This window comes from Hypanus sabinus, chromosome 29 (assembly GCF_030144855.1).
Source record: "Hypanus sabinus isolate sHypSab1 chromosome 29, sHypSab1.hap1, whole genome shotgun sequence".
Lineage (NCBI taxonomy): Eukaryota > Metazoa > Chordata > Chondrichthyes > Myliobatiformes > Dasyatidae > Hypanus > Hypanus sabinus.
In genome coordinates, this window is record NC_082734.1 from 26614291 (window position 1) to 26632065 (window position 17775).

The 17775-nt window shown below is 42.5% G+C and overlaps 1 protein-coding gene across 1 annotated transcript in view; it reads left to right on the forward strand.

Moving 5' to 3' along the window:
* Nucleotides 1-6951: 6951 nt before the first annotated feature.
* LOC132383152 (kinesin-like protein KIF18A) overlaps nt 6952-17775 on the forward strand; it is a 112456-nt gene continuing 101632 nt past the window's right edge. The window contains exons 1-2 of the mRNA XM_059954004.1: nt 6952-7053; nt 12753-13136. Coding sequence (XP_059809987.1) covers nt 12809-13136 — 328 coding nt within the window. The 5' untranslated portion in view covers nt 6952-7053; nt 12753-12808. The remainder of the gene's footprint in view (nt 7054-12752; nt 13137-17775) is intronic.

Below are 17775 nucleotides of genomic sequence, written 5' to 3' on the forward strand. Positions count from 1 at the left end.
CCTTCACCCTGAACCTCTGTTGTTGTGTCCGATCAAGAACCTATCAATCTCCACCTTAAATACACCCAACAACCTGGCCTCCGCAGCTGCGTGTGGCAACAAATTCCACAAATTCACCACCTTCTGACTAAAAAAATTTCTTCCTATCTCTGTTTTAAATGCCACTCTATCCTGCGGCTGTGGCCTCTTGTCCAAGATTCAACCACCATGGGAAACATCTTTTCCACATCTACTCTGTCTGGGCTTTTTAATATTTGAAATGTTTCAATGAGATCCCCCCACCCCACTTCATCCTTCTAAATTCCAGCGATTGCAGACCCAGAGTGATCAAATGTTCCTTGTATGACAACACTCTCATTCCCGGAATCATCTTTGTGAAATGCCTCTGAACCCTCTTGAATGCCAACACATCTTTTCTTAGATGAGAAGCCCAAAACTGTTCACGATACTCAAGATGAGGCCTCACCAGTGCCTTTTAAAGCCTCAACATCAGATCCCTGCTCTTGTATTCAAGACCTCTTGAAAGGAATGATAACATTGTTTTTGCCTTCGTCACCACGACACAACCTGCAAGTTAACCTTGACCATGTTCTGCAAAGGACTCCCAAGTCCCTTTGCATCTCAGATTTTTGGATTTTCTTCCAGTTTAGAAAATAGTGTGCACATTTATTTCTACTAACAAAGTGCATGACATGGTGTCTTCTCACTGCTGGCCATCAGGAAGAAGGTAGAGGAGCCTCAGAACCCACACAACCAGGTTCAGGAATAATTATTACCCCTCAGCCATCAGGCTCTTGAACCAATGGGGATAACTTCACTCAACTTCACTTGTCCCATCATTGAAATGTTCCCACAAACAATGGACTCACTTTCAAGGACTCTTCATCTCATGTTCTCGAGATTTATTGCTTATTTATTTATTATTATTATTATTTCTTTTAGTAGTTGCAGTTTGTTGTCTTCTGCACTCTGGTTGAACACCCAAATTGGGTGGTCTTTCATTGATTCTCTTGTTTCAAAGGTACATTTAATGTCAGAGAAATGTATACAATATAATGAAATGCTTTCTCTTCACAAACATCCATAAAAACAGAGGAGTGCCCCAAGTAATGAATGACAGTTAAATGTTAGAACCCCAAAGTCCCCCCAGCTCCCCTCCCTCCCGCGCGTAAGCGGCAACAAGCAACGATTCCCCCTCCCCTCATTGGCACCCACCACCAAGCACTCAAGCATGCAGCAAAAGCAACAGCAAAGACACAGACTTGCAGTACTCCAAAGACTGCCTGTTCACCCGGTATTCAACATACCATAGGCTCTCTCTCTCTCTCTCCTTAATAAGGGAGAAAGATACGTCTCCGTTTCATAGCGAGAGGGGAGACGTTACAAACAACTGGCTGATTTACAATGTTAGAAGCCCGTTGTGTCACTTTTTCTGAGCTCTGTGCCCAAAGATCTCAGGTCTCTGGGCACACAGCCAAACATCTGGCGCCCACGACACACCGGTCTGTTGGGACATTTACTGCTGATCCGTCCGTCTCCAGAGCCCCAAGATCTTAGGCCTCCAAAGGTGAGTCGAACTCTTAGGCCGAGCCCTTGGCGTGTCATATAACGGCCGGTTGTGAAAACCCTGACAGCAGGTCCCATTCCTGCAAAGAACCAAAGTCAGTACGTAACTCCAGGTCAGGGTCTTCAAAAGAACCCTGAAAGGGAAAAGTAGAGATATTAAAGATGGAAGTAGAGCCACTTCCAAAGATGCAAGCAAAGGAGTCGCCATTTAAACTAAGCTCCACCCTCCAAAGTTGTGCTTATTTATAAGTTTATTGACTTTTAAAAAATTTATTCATTTACGGGATGTAGGCATTGCCAGCTAAGCCAACATTTATTGCCCATCCCTAGTTGCCCTTGAGAAGGTGGTGACGACCAGCCTTCTTGAAGCACAGCAGTCTCTGAGGTGTAGGTACACCCACAGTGCTGTTAGGGAGGGAATTCCATTACACTCCTGACCTGAGCCTTGTAGATGGTGGACAGGCTTTGTGGAGTCAGGAAGTGAGTTACACGCCTCAGAATTCCTAACCTTTGACCTGTTCTGGTAGCCACGGTGTTTATATGGCTAGAGCAGTTCAGTTTCCTGTCAATGGTAACCCCCACAATATTGATAATTGGATTCGGTGATGGTGAATGTCAAGCAATGATGGTCAGAGCCTCTCTTGTTGGAGGTGGCCATTGCCCAGCTTGAATGTTACTTGCCGCTTCTCTGCCCAAGCCTGCATATTGTCTATGGTATGAACTGCTTCACTATCTGAGGAATCACGAATCATACTAAATATTGTGCAGTCATGCACGCAAGAAAGTGAATCTCAGGGTTGTATATTGTGACATATATGTACAATTCTGGAGGCGGAGCAGAGTAATGATAGTGCTAAATGGCAACTCCTTTGCTAGAAACAAAGAAAACCTACAGCACAATACAGGCCCTTTGGCCCACAATGCTGTGGAAGCAGCTCTATTTCCATCTTTAATATCTTTATTTTTCCCTTTCAGGGTTTTTTTGAAGACCCTGACCTGGAGTTACACACTGACTTCGGTTCTTTGTGGAAATGGGACCTGCTCTCTGGGTTTCGTGACAGGCTATTGTTCGGTATGCCAAGGCCTCAGCCTAAGAGTCCAGCTCGGATTTGGAAGACTAGGATCTTGGCAACCTGGAGACAGATGGATCAAGGGTCAGTGTCATGGCAGGAGACCCATGTAACATCGAGGAAGTTGAAATATCTATGGCTGTGTGCTTAGGGAACCGAGATCTTTGAGATCTTCAGGCACAGATCTTGAAGACAGCAACATAACAGACTTTTAACATCGTAAACCAGCCAGTTGTTCATATTGTCTCCCCACTTGCTGGAAAAATGGAGACACCTTATTAGGGAGAGAGAGAGAAAACCTGTGGTATGTCCTATACTGGATGAAACACAAAGTATTTGGGGTAATTGCAAGCCTGTGTCTTTGTTATTGCTTTGCACATGCTTGAGTGCTCGGTGGAGGGTGCCCATGCTTCTTTTTTGCTGGTGGGGGGATAGTTACTTGCTGCTACTTACGTGCGGGAGGGAGGGGAGCTGGTAAGGACTTCAGGGTTCTAACATTTAACTGTCATTCATTCTTTGGGGCACTCCTCTGTTTTCGTGGATATTTGCGAAGGAAAAACATTTCAGGATGCATATTGTATACATTTCCCTGACATTAAGTTGGACCCTTGAACTTTTGAACTTTGATAATAAGTTCACTTTGAGCTTTTTGAACTTTTTGGCCAATCCCACTTTCTATTCCTTGGTCCTGTGGTGAACTACATATACCTGTCTGGACACGCCCCCCCCCCCCCCCCCCTCGGCTGACTGCTCCTGTGGCTCCTCCCACAGATGCCTGTATAAGGGCGATTGGAGGCACTGCTCCTTCCTCAGTCTCCAGGATGTTGTGTGGTGGTCGCTTGCTGCTGATGGTGCTTTCTTCCAGCCAATAAAAGCCTACCTTAACTCACATCTCTGAGAGTTATTGATGGTGCATCAGGTCCACAGCCCCTAAATTGTCTGGACTCTCTCATATCCAGACAAGATGGTGTCAGATGCAATGTTCAAGTTCATAGCTCAGACCCACCTGTTTTTTTTTAGGTTCATAGGAATGGTTTTGGGGGTTGTGTGGGGATTTATGGTTAAGGGACAAGGATGGGGGAGTTAGAGATTAGGAGTTAATGGAGCGCCGTCTGTAGGAGCTGCTGTTTGGAGTCCAGGTTGGCACATTCCATGATTAAAGGCCAGTAATCCCCCTATTTAAATGTCTGGTTGGCAGGAGCTGAGGACAAAGACCATTGTTACCCAAGGTTGGTGCGCCCCATGGAGGAGGGTTAGAGACTCATCCCTCACCCCCAGATTGGCGAGTCACAGAGTCAGAGGACGGTGCAAGTCGGGAGTTAACTGTTGTGATCAGTGAGTCCTTGGATTGAAACCAGTGGCTGGAGCCCAAAGGTTTATGACTAAAGTTGGCAGGCCTAGACATTGAGAGCCAGTGGGGTCAGTGTGTCCAGAATTTGAAGGCCCACTGGTTAGAAGTCTGTCAGTCTGTGAGTCCGGGCCAGGGACTGGAAGTTGGAAGCCTCCTGTGGTTGTAGGCCTGTGTGTGGGTTAGTGGGAGAGAGAGCGAGGAAAGGGGCTTGTTTTGGTTTTATTTCTTTGTCTGTTGTCGTTGTTCTGCTAAAGATCGCGGGTGTGCTCTGTTGGTGCCAGAATGTGCGGCCACATTTGCAGGCTGCCCCAGCACATCCACCGATTGTGTTGTTTGCTAACCAAACGACACATTGCACTGTATGTTTCAATGCACATACGATAAATAAATCTGAATCTGATAAATAAACAGTCTGGTAAAAACTGTCAAAAAGTACAGTATACAAGGGAGTTAGAAAAAGAAAGCCTCGACTAATTATACTTTGTATCCATTTAAGGAATACATCGTGTTGTAATACCCTGTGCAGGTAAGAGGGATGATTCTCCTGCATGGGACAAGTTGGCCTTCATGGAAAACATATAGATTCTTTCAGCAGACAAAACAGCTTAAGGCCACCAAAGCTTTTGCTGTTCTGAAAATATAGGAAAGTGATTTAAGATCAAAGAAAGTAATTCATGTAGGCTTAGCATAAATGGTTGGCTGACGTCAGCACGGACTCGAAGGGCTGAAGAACCTGTTCCTGTGCTGCAAGGCTCAGACTCCATGACTCCAAGTGCTATTATTCAATTATAAAATTGACAGGGCTCAGGAGGCATCCGATGAATGTATTTAGCGTCATTTTCCCCACTCTTCTTCAAGTACTTTTCCAATTTCCTCTTTAAATCTGCTGCTACCACCTTTTGGGGCAGTAACTGTTGTGCAAAATCATTTCTCCAATGTTTCCTACAAAACCTGGTTCTCCTCATGCTTTGGCTTTACACTTTCCTTCCAGTTCCTGCCCACTCACGTCCTGAAGAAGGGACTCGGCCGGAAGGGACAGATCGTTTCTCTACCCAGGGATGCTGCCTCAAGTATTGACTGTTTCTGGTTTTACTTTGCATTTCCAGTATGTTTAATTTTTGCTCTCTCTCTCTCTCTCATGCTCCTCTCCACTAATGCCTCATTCTTTTCCCTCTTCACCTTCTTCATCAAAATTTTCCTCAGGGGAACAAGTGGATTAGGTACCAAGTTCTTCATTCTTCAAATTTTAACCTCTCCCTGCTCCAGGCTATGGCTCCCTCCTGCTTTAACAAAACCATATTCATCCCAGTACCCAAGACAATCATGATAACGTGCCTTAATGACTACTGCCCAATGCCTCTGATATCTACCATCATGAAGTGCTTCAAGAGGCTGGCCATGGCTTGCATCAACTCTAACCTTTCACACAATTTAACCAACTACAATTTGCTTACTGCCAAATCAGATCCTTTTCCCTGGCCCTACACACATCTTTGGAACATTTGGACACTAAAGACCCCTTTGTCATACTATTGCTCGATGATTACAGTTCTGCCTTCAAACAATCATTTAGGTACAAGGGGGATGTCAGAGATAAGTTAGGAACAAGGGAGATGTCAAGTGAGCTGGGTATAAGGGAGATGTCAGGTAAGTTAGGTACAAGGGAAATGTCAGGTAAGTTAAGTACAAGGGAAATGTCAGGTAAGTTTTTCACACAGAGAGTGGTGGGTGCATGGAATGCACTGCCAGTGACGGTGGTGGAGACAGATACAATAGGGTCTTTTCAGAGACTCTTAGACAGGGACATGGAGCTTAGAAAAACAGAGGGCTATGCTGTAGGGAAATTCTAGGCAGTTCTTAGAGTAGGTTACATGGCGGGTACAACATTGTGTGTTGAAAGGCCTAGAATGTGCCGTAGATTTCTATGTTTATCATTCCAAGCAAACTCATCACCAGACTCCAGACCCAGAAAGTCGCTCTGCAAATGGATTTTGCTTCCTGACCAACAATCAGTAAGGATAGGCAGCGACACTTCTGCTACGATTATTCTGAACGCTGTTGCTCTGCAAGGTTGTGTCCCCAGCCCCCTGCTCTACTTCCTGCACACTCATAACTGTGCGGCCAGATTCTGCCCTAACTCTATCGACACGTTTGCAAGTTGTAATAAATAGCAGGGGATGTGCTGGTGATGCAAGTTAACTCACCCAAAAGGAACAACTCACATTCCTGTAGTAAGTGGGAATGATCACTTGTCGAACTGCTTTTCCTCTCTGTGTGTAACACAGAGTAAATAGCCACGGAATCTCCAGGCAGGAATATTGATGTCTGTAGGAAGGCGGTGGAGGTAGAGCTGCTTCAGTGACTCAGACTCCAGCGCTCCTTCCCTCAATGACCACATGGGTGTGTCATCCTAGATTCTAGACATCACTGTGGGTTTGAGGGCCTGTTCCTGTGCTGTAGTGTTCTGTGCCCTGTACATGGCCTGTGGTGGGTTATTTGGTCACCGACCTGCTGAGTTCATCCAGCTTTTGTACCTGTTGGTCAGTGAACGAATCTGGCGTAAATAGCGGGCAAGCTAAGGGGCGTTCTGTGGGCCAGCTTCAACTTGACGGGCCAACGTGGTTCCCTTTTAGAAATATATATCACTCCACTCTGCAATTGTTTCTATGAAAATTTCTGCCTGAGGCCCCAGTGCAGGAATTATGAAAGAAAACTTGAAAATGATGGAAACGTTCAACAGAACGGACAGCGTCGGCGGGGAGAGGAATACTGCACAGGGAAAGTTCACAAATGATGAGGAGGCCGAAGCAGTACTACACTCCGACATCAATCTCGCACCCATGGGTCGGACAATTCAACCACAACACCTCAGCAATCAGGCGCCGCCGCAGTTCCCACAGACCCGGGCCCGTGAGTGCGCATGCGCCTCGGCCGAGTGCCTGGCAGGGCGTCAGAGCGCATGTGCGTTAAGAGCCCGCGGAAATTTAAACCGTCACCAGGAAGTAAATTCCGAGGGAGAAAAATAAATACCTTGGCGGCTGGGTTAAGAAAATTGAACTGCACTCGGTAGGTATTGCCTACTACCGGGGAAGCATCGAGCGTAGGCCGGGACCTATGTGCTGGGCCTCGGGATCGGCCCCGGGAGGCGGCGGCTTATCTTCTCATGGGCCCGCCTCACGGACATCAGGTCGGCGCGGCACCGTTACCCCGATGATCCCGAGGCATTAGCTCAGAATTCGGGAATTAAAGAAGGGCGTCTGTTATCGTACCGAAAATGATTCAGAGTCCCAGTGTTCCACTCGGGGGCCTGTAACCCTTCCCGTGCGTGTGTTTGTGTACCACACCGATGTGTCCCCGCAGACCCTTTTGTGATGCCCCCACATTCGACAAGAACTACAGTAGGTATCTGGAAGTGACCCGCCAAACTCCTCTGATGCCCCCGCACTTCCACAAACGAACAGTCTCCTGCATTAGGTTCAGGAGCCTGAAGACCCACACCAAACAACTCAGAAACGGCTACTTTCGTTCCTCCATCAGATTTCTGAATTGACCCATCAGTACCATCTCTTTCATTTATTTTTGTTATTTATAATTACGTCTTTGCACTGCATTGTTGCTGCAAAACAACAACCTTCATATTAGATAACTTAGTAATAATAACTGTAGTTCCAAAAATAATCAGGTTGCTTGGTGCTTCTTGTCTGAGGATCCTTGTAACTGTTTCTTTGAGCTGAGCTATGGTGATGATGTGACCAGGCCCAATTCACAATGTGTGAAGGAAAGGAACTTGAGTTTACTGGAGGCTGGCTTTTAACTCGAACCTGAAAACTGAAGATCTCATTCATTCCAGATGGAAACAAACTGGGTTATCAGCATTTGAAAATTATTGAGCTACAGTGCAGAATAGACCCAACTGTCAGTTTGAGCCATACAGCCCAGCAATTTAATACTAGCTTAATAATGGGAGAATTTAAATGACCAATTAACCTACCAACCAGGAGGTCTTTGGACTGTGGGAAGAAACTAGCACCCAGAGGAAACCTGTGCGGCCGCAGGGAAAACGTACAAACTCCTTACAGGCAGCAGTAGGAATTGAACCAGGGTCAGCTGTACTGTAAAGTGTTGTGCTAGCCACTACACTAATGCACCGCCCCCATGTAGTCAAGTGATCCATATAGTTTGTGTCCCCATGATTCTATCTTTGGTTTGGCCTAATACTTTTATTTCCAGATGGCTCTTTGAAAGGGTCCCAGCAAGCATCAGCAAAACTCGGCACTAAGCCGCATTCTAATATGGAATTTTTTGATTTTAATTTTGGGGTTTGGTAATTAGATGGTTTTTCTAAAATGGTGGATGTGGACAGATGTAGGAAGGCAGCTGCTGAAACTGAATTGCCCCATTCTGTGTGCAAGCCTGTTTCCTTTTAGTTGTGGTAAAATAGCCTTTCCAGCTTTGACTTGTGTGACATGTTCAGAACACCTCACCGTCTCTATTGCAATCTTTTCTCTGGTGTCTTGGAGGAACAGCAAGAAAGCCGCTGCCATTTGTCCAGAAATCTTGCACTTTACTGAAGTGATTGTAGGGTTTGGCAGAGGAACAGAATGCTTAGACATTTAAAAGTTGAGCAACAGGAAAAATGAAGCAAGGGTTATGTGTCAAGTTTTAATGACTGTTAATTCCACTCCATAGTTACTGCCTGAATTGCTAAATTTCTCCAGCATTTTGTGCAAATTGTAACCTTTTTAACCTTGAGCTGAGTATTTGATTCTACATCTTACCAAATACTAAGGCTTCAACTTGTGTACCTTGTTATCTCCTCTCAAATTCAGCTTAACTGCTGCTGACAAATCCTCTTCTGGAACATCCTGACCTCTGAATGTCTATTTCAATGATCTGAGCATCCACTGGCGAGGTAAAAACTGAGAAACTACAGAGAGCTATACACAGAAATGTCAGCTAGAACTTAAGTGCTCAGTTCCTAAATTGCATCAACTCCAATTCACTCAATCACCATTGAACCAAAAATATTTTCAGTTTAAAAATCTCCTTCATATGTTCAAATTCCTCTTTTGATCTCTTCCCCCCACAACTGTAAATCTCAATTTTGTTTTGATATATATCCCTGATATTTTGATATTCATTAGCACACCAGCAACATCTTTGCTAAAATCTTGTCTTCTGGAATTCTATACGAAACCTCATTGGCTCACCTCCCTTTAGTGCTCTCCTATCTGACAGTATCATCAATCCACTTAAGGATGCACGTTTGTAGGAAGCTTGTTGCTTTATTTTATTACACTCTTATTAAGATTTTGCAGGTGCTTTTACTACGTTGTAACTGTTGTATAAGTGCAAGTTTTGTTTAAGACTATGTTTCATTATTTTTGACAAATTTTGTGCAGTGAATCTGCAGCTCTATAATTTGGTCTGAAACCAACAATTTAATCAGAAGGGGCATGATCAAGAAAATTGGTCGAAGTATTGTAGCCAAATCCACACCTGAACTGATTCAATCAAATGAAGACCTGAGCATTAGACAGGGACAGTGTGGTATTTCCACTGGTATGACAATTTTGAAACTTATTTCTCACGATGAGCTTTTCTGTATCAAATAAATGCATTTATTAGTTTCAGTATAATGCTCCCTTAACAGATAAACTTCTCGGGCTTCCAGCCAGTTACAGGTGTCAATTATAATTGATGTTGTGATGACAAATTCTGCCATCTTCTTCAGGGATGATGCCTGGATATATCTAGACCGATGGTATCTTTGTATATTCCTCATGTACGCTGGGAAAGCACTAGATCCTTTTTTGCTGCCTTAGCAGTTTATGCCATAGTCAGCCTTTTTTTTTTGTCTCTGACTTAAAACTAGTTTTTCTTGCTGTAAATCAGGTTGCACAGTGTTTGAAGTTGTCATAGAATTTAATACATTCCTTTTTGTGTTTTTTTTATTCATTTAGAGATAAAGTGCAAATCAGTTCTGGCCCACTGTACCATGTCGCCCAGCATCTCACTGATTCAACCCAGCCTAATCACACGGCAATTTACAATGACCAATTAACCTACTGACTGATACACCTTTGGTCTGTAGGAGGAAACTGGAGCATCCGGAGGAAACCCACATGCACACAGGAAGAACATACAAACTTTCTTACAGAGGTGTGTAATCACCTTTTACTGAATTAAAATGCTCCTCTGGTAGTAAATGTCTCTTAGGTAGGTTTCATATAAGATTTTGTGTGTGTATATATTGTTCCTTCAAAAATAATAAAAAAGATAAAAACTGTAAAGTTAAGCTTTTAAAAAAAAAAGAATGGTCAGTGAATTAAAAGCTGCAACATGACAGAATTATTGCATAACACATTTTTCTGGTAGTCAGTGCAGTTCAATATGGATGAAGCGATGTGCAATGGGAAGTAGTGACACCACTCTAAAGTAGACTTGCCTGGCGAACATAATGCAGTTGCAGTCTGCGACTGTTCAATGGGAATGGCCATTGGGCAGTGTATGTAGTGAGGTTGGTTTAACCTGAAACCGGAAACTTGCTGTTGCTTTGGTTGGAATGAAATTATATAGTGAATGTAATTTCCTCAAAGTTTGACAGCTTTTGCTGTCTAAAGTTGAAATTCCAAGCAGGTTGTTGTACTTGTTTTGAGAGCAAAAGTAAATGAATGGTGGGGCCACATTTCAATGTAGTTTTGTTTGAAAGATCGACAGTCTTCTATGAAGCCTACCTAGGAAGCATTTCCTGTCAGAGGAGCATTTTGATTCAGTAAAAGTGATTATATCCCTAGTTACTCTTCTTTCTTTCTTCTTCAATCTTTTTATTGAGTTTCATATATATATATAAAAAAAACATAACATATTAATGAATAGGTTATAAATACAATAGACTTGAAATTGCATTAATAATAGGATAAAAATATCCTATTAAACATCAACAAAAAAGGTACATTAATCAATCAAGTCTATATAATTATATATGAAAAAAAAACAAAAATAATCGTCAAAAGAAAAGGAAAAAAAAATTTGAAAATATATAAAAGAGAATATATATTGAAAAAAAAACACTAAACTAAACTAACATGGGCAATAATAACAGTTTATAAGTATATGATAGTGTCAAAAAACTCCGGAACTCCATACCTGAACAAGAATAAGCAGAGAGAAGGTCTGAAAAAGGCCAAATTAATTCATATGAAAATGTCGAATGGTGCCTAGTTACTGTAACATTAATCTTGCTATAATTAGAAAAGCGAAGGATTTATTCCTGTCACCTGAATTAGAAGGATGATACTAAGAGGATAATTCCCAGAGACACAGTTTGGATTCTTTGGTTAGAGTATAACTTGATTTTGATTTTCAGGAACTTGGTTGTCATCTTATTATGATTCTGTGACCATTCTTCAGTGAATAATTGAAACTAAAAGATCCAAGTTGTATTTGTGACTGTCTTGCAAAGGAAGTAGATTCTAACTCCTTTTATGATGTTATCTTCCCCAATAGTTAAAAGATGCTGGTGACCCACTTTCTCCACAGCAGCAGAATGCCTCCTTTTTGCCAGTGTCTTTTCCTCAATCATGCACACATTCACACTGCTGAGATATGGATCTGGGCAGGTAAAGGCATGCTCACATGTCCAAGTGGATCATAAGATGTAGGAGCATAATTAAGCCATTCGGTTCATCGTCTGTTCCGCCATTCCATCATGGCTGATTTATTATCCCTCTCAAACTCCATTCTCCTGCCTTCTCCCTTACTATCCTTACTAATCAAGAACCTCCACTTTAAATATACCCAATGACTTGTCCTCTACAGCCGTCTGTGGCAATGAATTCCACAGATTCACCACCCTCTGGCTAAAGGTATTCCTAATTGAATTGAATTTCGGTTTATTGGCATTTAGAAACCACAACTACAATGTAGTTACAAAATGAAATGACATTCCTCCAGAATGATATCACAAAAGCACACGACAAAATAGACTACACCAGAAAATTCTCATTATGTTTGGCATTCTCTAAATCCAGAGTCCGGAGAGGCTTCCGCATATTAGTATCGTGCTACCATCTTAGTGTGTTCCCTGGAAAGGAGCTCCAAACCCACCAGACCAAACAAGACTACCCAGACACACCAAGTCAGGAGACCAACTCTACCACCCAACAGACCAAAAACTAAAGCTACAAGACCTACACAAAACCACATAGTTACAACAGTGCAAACACTACCATAATTGATTTAAAAAAAATACAGACCATGGGCACAGTAAAAATAGTCCAAAGATGTTAAAAGACTATAGGTTCGATAGAAACCACCACACAGTTTCCACAAGTCTTCAGGGTCCCGATAGACAAATCATCCCATGCAGGCAGCAGAAGGGAATACCTCCGCAATGGACTTCCTCGTTATTATCTCTATTCTAAAGGAGCTCCTTGTATTCTGAGGCTGTGCCCTCTGGTCCTAGACTTCCCCGTTATCGGTAACATCCTCTCCACATCCACTTTTATCTATGCATTTCAATACTTGATGTGTTTCAATGAGATTCCCCCATCATTATAAATTCCACTGTGTACGGGCCCAGAGCCATCAAGCACTGCTCATACCCGTCATTCTCATGAACCTCCTCTGGATCCTCTTTCATGCCAGCACATCCTTCCTTAAATAAGGGGCCCAAAGCTGTTATTGTTGTCTGGATTATAAATGAATATGCTGTGCTTGAATCAGCCTAAATATTCTCTCCCATTTCTTTACATTTGCTTCAGCTGCAGCTACAGGAGGAGGCAAACTAGGAAGGATTTGCAATCTATGAATGTGAATCATGCCACAGAAGGAAGAAGGGAATGTGAATGTGTCCGTGGTAGTCCGAATAAGACCGCTGAACCATCGGGAGCTGGACAGTGAAAACCATGTAGTTACTCAAATGGTTGATGAAAACGTCCTGGTCTTTGACCCAAAGGAAGAAATTAATGATGATGTGTTCTCAGAAGCAAAGTTTAGAAGAGTCAGGGATGCAACATGCCGCAAAAGGAAGGACCTGAAGTTCGTGTTTGACAGAGTTTTTAATGAAAACTCTACACAGCAAGAAGTGTTTGAGTTCACAACTAAACATATTTTGGAAGGAGTTTTGAACGGATACAATTGCTCAGGTAAGAGTTAATGCTGATGTACTGTTTGAAAGCATTGAGCCATTGTAAGCCCCAGTACTGATAAAAATCTGTATTTGTAATGAGTGAAGCTATTCAACTGAAGCCCATTTATTCAAAACTTTTCCCAGTGTTTTTGCGAAATATACACATACTGTAAGCAATTGTCTTCGCTATTTGGCTTCAACAAATTTGATGTGTTATGAGAGATAAAGGCCTAATGATATGGTTTGTCATCTTAGTTCTGAGAATAATAATCTCTTCTACAGGCTACTTTGTGAGTTTTTGTTGAACCTCAAATGCAAAATAGGGTTTCATGCTGAGTACTTTAGAGTAAATCAAATTCTTTGTGGTTATTTACAGAAGTCTTGCAATTGACCTGTTAGTGTGTCTGGGCCATTTCCCTCAGGGATGGAAAATCTTTGTAAATCAAACCAAAGTACTGACATAAAGTAAATACAGCTGAATAAACCATAACCATATGAAGTGCTGCTCAGATCATTCTCTACACATTACCAGGATGGTGTGTACATGTAGCAAAACAATTGGTGCTTTTATTAATGATACTTAAGGTACATCTATCAAGGCTTTTACCTGATAAAATTCACTACAAAATTCATCTGGAACTAAAGCAGAACTCTGGACAGATTCAGTGAATCAAACAACATCTGCGGAGGCAGGGGGTGGGGGTTGGGGTGTTAAGTGAAATTGGTAAATTCATTATTCGTACCATTAGGATGTAAGCAGGATTGGATAGGTTTTTTTCCCCAGTTTGTGTTTGGCTTCTCTGTCGCAATGGAGAATGTCACTGTGGAGGTGGGAAGAAGAGTTAAAGTGACATGCAATTGGAAATAGAGGCATGGCAGGTCACCTAGTCAATCTTTGGTTTCACCAATATTGAGGAGGTCAGATTGTGAGCACCAATAGTGGGAGACCAAGCTGGAAGAGGTGCAGAACTATTTAGGTGCCTGGATGCTGGTGAGGAAGGAGGTGAAGAGACAGGTGTTGCACCTCCTTCATTGCAGGGAGGTGTGAATGGGGAAGTATAAATGTACCAGGGTTTCCACAGTGATCAGTTCCTGCAGAAGGAGCCCTTGTGTTTCCTCCATTTCCCACACGTATGTTTTCTGACCCACCTCCTCTCCCCAGGCAGAACAGCAGCGGGCTTCCCTTGAACCTTACCTGTCATCCCTACCAATTTCACATTGTTCTCCACTCTTCCTACATGAATCTGACACCAACATCTCCTCCTCTTCACCCCCTATCTTTCTGTACTTCCTTGTTTATCCCACCTCCTGACCTTTTCTCCTACAATCAAAACTTTTGTAATGCCCTTTTCTTCACATTTCTCCATTATCCCCCATGAGACACTAAAACAAATGAAGAATTAGGTGTTGCTCTTTCAACTCAGTTTACTGTATTCATTGGTGAAAACTAGGCAACCATAGAGCACCTGCTCTATGTCCACAATGACAATCTTGAGCTTCATTACATATCATTTTAATTCTTTCATTCCCACAGTGACCCATCTAGAGGCCAAATGCAAATTGGAAAAATGACAACTCCTACTCCACTTAGTTTGCAGCCCTATGTTGTGAAAATTGGATTTTCCAGTCTCAGGTAATCCACTTCCAGCTTACACTTATAACCATTTAACATATACCCCAGTATGACTCAAGACTCTAAGCGCAGCTCAGACACATCTATAAATTCTCCAATGACACTGCCTGTTATTGGTAGAATTTCAGAGGCTCACAGGAATGAGATAGATCGGCTGGTTGAGAGAAATCAGAACAGCAACCTTGTACTGAGTGTCAGCAGGACCAAGGGACTGCTGCGGACTTCAGGAAGGGGAAGTTGGGAGAGCACACACAAGTTCTCTCTGAGGAGTCAGCAGTGGAAAGGGTGAGCAGCTTCAAGTTCCTGGAATCGACATCTCAGAGCAGGGGTTCCCAACCTTTTTTAATTCCATGGACTAATACCATTAAGCAAGGGGTCTGTGGACACCAGAATGGGAGCCCCTGTCTCAGGATCTATCAACATGATGAAATCACAAAGCCATGCCAGTGTCTCTGCTTCGTTAGTAGTTTGAGGAGATTTGGTATGTCACCAAAGACTTGCAAATTTCTACAGGTATATGGTGGGGAGCATTCTGACTGGCTGCATCAGCGTCTGATATGGAGCCTCCAATGCACAGGATCACAAGAGGCTGCAGAGGGTTTTAAACTCAGCCAGCTCCATCACAGGCACAATTCTCCCCACCACTGAGCATATCTTCACGAGGCGGCACCTCAGAAAAACAGCATCTGTCAGTAAGGACCTTCACCATCTGATACATGCCCTCTTCTCACTAATACCATCAGAGAAGAGGTATGAAGCCTAAAGACTGACACTGAGCGATTCAGGAATGGCTTCTTCCCCTTTATCAGATTTCTGAACAAGTCTTGACACTGCCTCATTATTTCTTTTTGCAGTATTTATTTATTTTCATATTATGGATTCTGTGTCTTTGCACAGTACTTCTGTTGCAAAGCAACAGATGCCACATCATATGTCAGTGATAATAAGTCTGATTCTGATTCAGTATGCCACATGTTCCGCACAGTCGTGGCATCCTTGCTAAACAAATATTTGTCGCGTATTCAACCCACTTGAGAAGAGCTCTCCTCCCACGTACATTCACATGTCTACCTAGTTTTTATCTCCCTTTGATCATGCCTTCTATCCTCTCCCCCACCACCTGATTCCATCTGCCTATCATCTCCTCCCCACCTGGTTTCACTTATCATCTACCAGCCCCCTACATACTGCTGTATACAGACAATCTTCTTACAGCACTGTATAAGCACTTCATACAGCACTCTTTATACAGGGACTGGAATGCCCCTCCAGTCCTGATGCATAGTTGTGACTGAACCATTAACTTACACCTCTTACCTCCACGCATGCGGTTAAATCTGCTGCGTTCTTCCAGTGTTCTGTTTTTGTTCTGTACTCCTGCATCTACAGTCTCTTGTTTTTGGTCTTCATAAAATTGATTTAGCATGTTTCACTGCAGAATTTTTATTGCATTTTGATAATAGCTTCTATTTCTTGAATTCTAAATTGTTGTCTTTCTACTTTCCATTTTTTCCTGACATTTATAATCTCTCTCCAACCATTATGCCCTGATTCCTCCCTCCTACCTTCATTCTGCCCTGCCATTTGTCTCTCTCTCTCTGCCCTCTATTGTTATTAGTATGAAGAAGCACTAGGTGAAAGTCCCTTAGAAAATTTTGTGCACACTTGTCTTTAAACATAACTAATTTTGGTCAAACTTATTTCAGTTTAGTAATGATCTTTGTAGTACAATCTAATACTGATCAGCAATATAGATATGTTTGCAATTAATGCTGGAATGTTGGATTACTACTAATGTTAACCCTTTCCATAATATGCTTCTTGTTTACAGCCCTGAGGTGTCATTACAATGGCAAAGCTTATTGTCTGAAAATAGATTAAGCAGTTAAATTGCAACTAGTCACACAAATATTTTGAGTTTCTGCTGTTTTGTTATCTTTGATCAAAAGTTTAAAGTTTATTCCTCATTAATAAATTCAAGACTTACTAGCAGAGTGATAACTTTTTAACAGTTTGATAGAGCAGCTGTACATTACTCACAATAAGTATCAATCTGGTGGTGAAAGCTGCAGGATTTACTTCAAGTTGTGGAGCTACAAGACACAGGTAATTACTGGTGCAATTCTTCTCCATTTGAAGAATACTTCTCTCCAAAGGGGTCTATAATCTGTCTCTCATTTGAGCAGATTGAAATGTGACGGGGAGGAGGAGGTACAGGAAACAGAAGACCCACATTTGGTGATTTAGGAACAGCTTCTTCCCCTTAGTCATCAGATTTCTGAATGGCTCACATCGCATTATTCCTCTTTTATAGAATTTATTATTTTGAAACTGTGTAATTTTAGGTCTTGCACTGTACTACTGCTGCTGCAAAGCAACTAATTTCACAATGATGTCAGTGATAATAAACCTGATTCTAATTCTCTCATGGAACATAAAGGAGTAAAATTAACAAGTAATCAAAAATTCCATTGAGTCTGTTGCTTCTGGAAAAGCAGGTATGATTTGTGCCGTTTACACTTCTCAGCATACAATATCATCTTTGTGTACTGTTCAACACAATCATACCTGCAGTTCTAATCAACAAGCTCCAAAACCTGGTCCTCTGCACCCCCCCTCTGCAACTGGATCCTTGACTTCTCACTGGGAGACCACAGTCAGTGCAGGTCAGAAATAACATCTCTCCCTTGCTGACAATCAACATTGACGGAAGCTTAAGGATGCATGATTGGCCCACTGCTCTACTCTCTACACCCACGACTGTGTGGCTAGGCTCAGCTTAAAACACCATTATAAATTTGCTGATGACACAACTATTGTTGGCAGAATTAAAGGTGATGAAAAGGAGGCGTACTGGAGCAAAGTAGATCAACTCGTCAAGTGGAGTGGTGTCAACAACCTGGCTCTCAACATCTGTAAGACCAAGAAATTGATTGTGGATTTCAGGAAAAGAAAGTCTGGGGAAACTCACAGCAGTCTTTGTCAAGAAATCAGCAGTGGGTGTCGTGTGTAGCAGGGGGAA